The 3,253-nt window shown below is 43.6% G+C and overlaps 1 protein-coding gene across 2 annotated transcripts; it reads left to right on the top strand.

Moving 5' to 3' along the window:
• Positions 1–1,461: 1,461 nt before the first annotated feature.
• On the top strand, positions 1,462–2,574 carry LOC127677724 (ubiquitin-conjugating enzyme E2 Q2-like). Of its 2 annotated transcripts, XM_052172740.1 has the most exons (2): positions 1,462–1,736; positions 1,842–2,574. In XM_052172740.1, exons 1-2 carry the CDS (start codon positions 1,462–1,464, stop codon positions 2,572–2,574), a joined length of 1,008 nt encoding a protein of 335 aa, XP_052028700.1. The 2 variants fall into 2 exon arrangements, with proteins under 2 accessions (XP_052028700.1, XP_052028699.1); XM_052172739.1 differs by having other exon boundaries at positions 1,462–2,574.
• Positions 2,575–3,253: the final 679 nt, after the last annotated feature.

Raw genomic sequence — 3,253 nt, 5'->3', positions numbered from 1 at the left:
CTTTTCTGTTCCAATCTATTTGGAGTTCTGTAGGCTTCTTGTATGTTTATGGGCATCTGTTTCTTTAGGTTACAGACATTTTCTTCTATAATTTTGAAGATTTTTTTTTTCTTTTTGTTTTTTCGAGACAGGGTTTCTCATGTATAGCCCTGGCTGTCCTGGAACTCATCTGTAGACCAGGCTGGCCTGGAACTCAGAAATCTGCCTGCCTCTGCCTCCCAAGTGCTGGGGTTAAAGGCATGTGTCACAACCGCCTGGCTAATTTTGAAGATTTTACTGGCTCTCTTCTATACCTATTATCCTTAGATTTGGTCTTCTCATTGTGTCCTGGATTTCCTGGATGTTTTGGCTTAGGATCTTTTTTTTCATTTTTCATTTTCTTTGACTGTTATGTCAATGTTTTATATGGTGTCCTCTGTACTTGTGATTCACCCTTCTATCTCTTATAGTCTGTTGGTGATGCTTGCGTCTATGACTCCTGATCTCTTTCCTAGGTTTTCTATCTCCATCCAGGGTTGCCTCCCTTCATGATTTCTTTATTGTTTCTATTTCCACTTTCAGATCCTGTATGGTTTTGTTCAATTCCTTTACCTGTTTGGTTGTGTTTTCCTGTAATTCTTTGAAAGATTTTGTGTTTCCTTTTTAAGGGATTCTACCTGTTTACCTGTATTTACTTTTTCTTTTCTTTTCTTTTCTTTTCTTTTCTTTTCTTTTCTTTTCTTTTCTTTTCTTCCTTCCTTCCTTCCTTCCTTCCTTCCTTCCTTCCTTCCTTCCTTCCTTCCTTCCTTCCTTTCTTTCTTCTTCTGCTGCTTCTTCTTTTCTCCTTCCTCCTCCCACTCCTCCTCCTTCTCCCCTCCCCCTCCCCCAGAGACAGGGTTTCTCTGTATAGCCCTGGATGTCATGGACCTCACTCTGTAGACCAGGCTGGCTTTGAACTCAGAAATACACCTGCCTCTGCCTCCCAAGTGCTGGGATAAAAGGTGTGCCCCACCACTGCCAGGCTCGCTTTGATTTTTCAAAAGCCCATACCAGCCAGTCTCTCCCATCCTCTTCCTCCTCCTCTTCCTCTTCCTCCTCTTCTTCCTCCTCCTTCTCCTCCTCCTGCCCCTCCTTTTCCTCCTCCTCTCCTCACTGGCTTCCATGCTGCTGTGTTCCCCTCCATGAAAACAATGTAATGACCTCTGACACTGTAACTCAGCCCCAATTAAGGGCTTTATTTTAAATTTAATTTTTTTTCAAATAAGAAGAAAATGAAATCTCTAGCCTGGGTGAAGACACCACAACCAGTTGGGCTGGTCTCTGGCTTAGCCTGGCTAAGCAACAACCTCTCGGGAAGATGGATTCTCCATGTTAAAGGGGTGGCAAGAATATTTATCTCTTTCTAAGACAATACATTTCTGAGCAGGTGTCTTGCAGGACAGCTTCACTTCCACACTCATCTCGGAGGGCCGGAGAGGAAGGATGTCTTTGGGGCATAAGGCTGAGCTGGAGTTCCTAGCGTCCATCTTCCACAAGGACCATGAGCAGCTGCGCATCGTGAGCTGGCACCTGGATGAGCTGCAGTGCCAGTTCCTGTTGCCACCAGAGCCTGCAGGCACCCTGTCCTTGCCACCACAGCTCACCCTGAACTGCACAATCCCTGAATCCTACCCATCTTCATCTGCGATATGGTTTGTGGACTCTGACAATCCAGATGTCACATCTATCCTGGAAAGCCTGCAAGATTCAAAGCCCAAAAGTTCGCTTTGTCAGCAGCTCAAATGGCTGATCTGTGAACTCTGCAGCTTATATAACCTGCCTGAGCACCTGGATGTGGAGATGCTGGACCAGCCGCTCCCCATCTCTCAGGAGGCCACCATCATAGAGGTGACTTCAGAAGAGGAAGATGCAGCCAAGGGGCTGGAAGACCTGGATCATTATGAGCTGAAAGAAGAAGAGAGAAGTAGTGAGAAAAAATCAGATGATGAAGGGCTTGAGGAAGAGCATTTGGCAATGTTAAGGAATATCAACAAGAATCTATGGAAAGCTCATTCGAGTGGTACCACATCTGGATCACTGCTGGCCTCAAATAGACTTATGAAAGAACTCAGAGAGATCTATAGATCACAGTGTTACAAATCGGGGACTTATTCTGTGGAACTGATAAATGACAATCTATATGACTGGCACGTTAAACTGAAGAAGGTTGACCCTGATAGTCCCTTGTACAGAGACCTTCAGCTCTTGAAAGAAAAGGAAGGCATAGACTTTATTTTGCTTAACTTCTCTTTCAAAGATAAGTTTCCGTTTGCTCCTCCATTTGTTCGCGTTGAGTTGCCTGTTCTCTCTGATGGGTATGTCTTGCCTGGAGGGGCGTTGTGTATGGAACTGCTCACAAAACAAGGCTGGAGCAGCGCCTACTCTGTAGAATCGATCATCATGCAGATCAGTGCCACCTTAGTCAAAGGCCAGGCCAGGGTAGACTTCAAAGCAGATAATCAATATGATCTAAAAAAAGCCCAAAGGGCCTTTCAAAGAGCGATGCGGGAGCATGAGGAGATAGGCTGGTTCACTCCTCCAAAGGAAGATGGATGAAGAGTGGACTGCTGAGTATTTGAAACAATGTGGCTTTAAAGACACAAGTTTTGCATATGTTTTTAACAGGTAGTGAGAAAGATACTAGCTAATTGGTGTTTTAGTGGATAATCTGTCAACTGACTGCCAGTAGAAGTTTCAACCTTTTCATTGTGCTTACTGTGGGGGTCTTGGGCTGAACTGTGACCCCTTAATGTTCTTTTTCCTGATATATAATCATAATGTCCATTTGTCGTCATCCTTGTTCCTTGATTAAGTGAAATGTGTTAAGTAGGCCAGTCAGTTGTGACTTTAGATAATATTCATTTATTGGGCCATTGGGGGAGGGGGGATAATAAGTATTTACAAACATTTGTTCCATTTAGTGCCAATAAAACTTTTGCCAGTGTCAAATAATCAAACAAACAAACAAAAAAAGGAATCCATTTTTCCTTCCCAGAGTTCCTGCCCCCTTGTGCGGCATCTACTGTTAGGTCTGTCTGTCTTTTTAAATCCTGACTCAGCCAGGCATAACTTTATTTCTGAAACACATAAAAGACAAAAATACAAACAAAACAAAAATAAAACCCTACCAACTTTTTTTTTCCCCAACTTCTTGCCAAAGCTTGGCTATCCTGTTTTCAGACATCCTGGTCTTGCTGTTTTTCTAAGTCATTTTCCCACCTTCCCCTGTCTCACT

This window comes from Apodemus sylvaticus, chromosome 2 (assembly GCF_947179515.1).
Source record: "Apodemus sylvaticus chromosome 2, mApoSyl1.1, whole genome shotgun sequence".
Lineage (NCBI taxonomy): Eukaryota > Metazoa > Chordata > Mammalia > Rodentia > Muridae > Apodemus > Apodemus sylvaticus.
The sequence above is the reverse complement of the archived record's forward strand: the minus strand, read 5'-3'. Positions and strand labels throughout refer to the sequence as shown.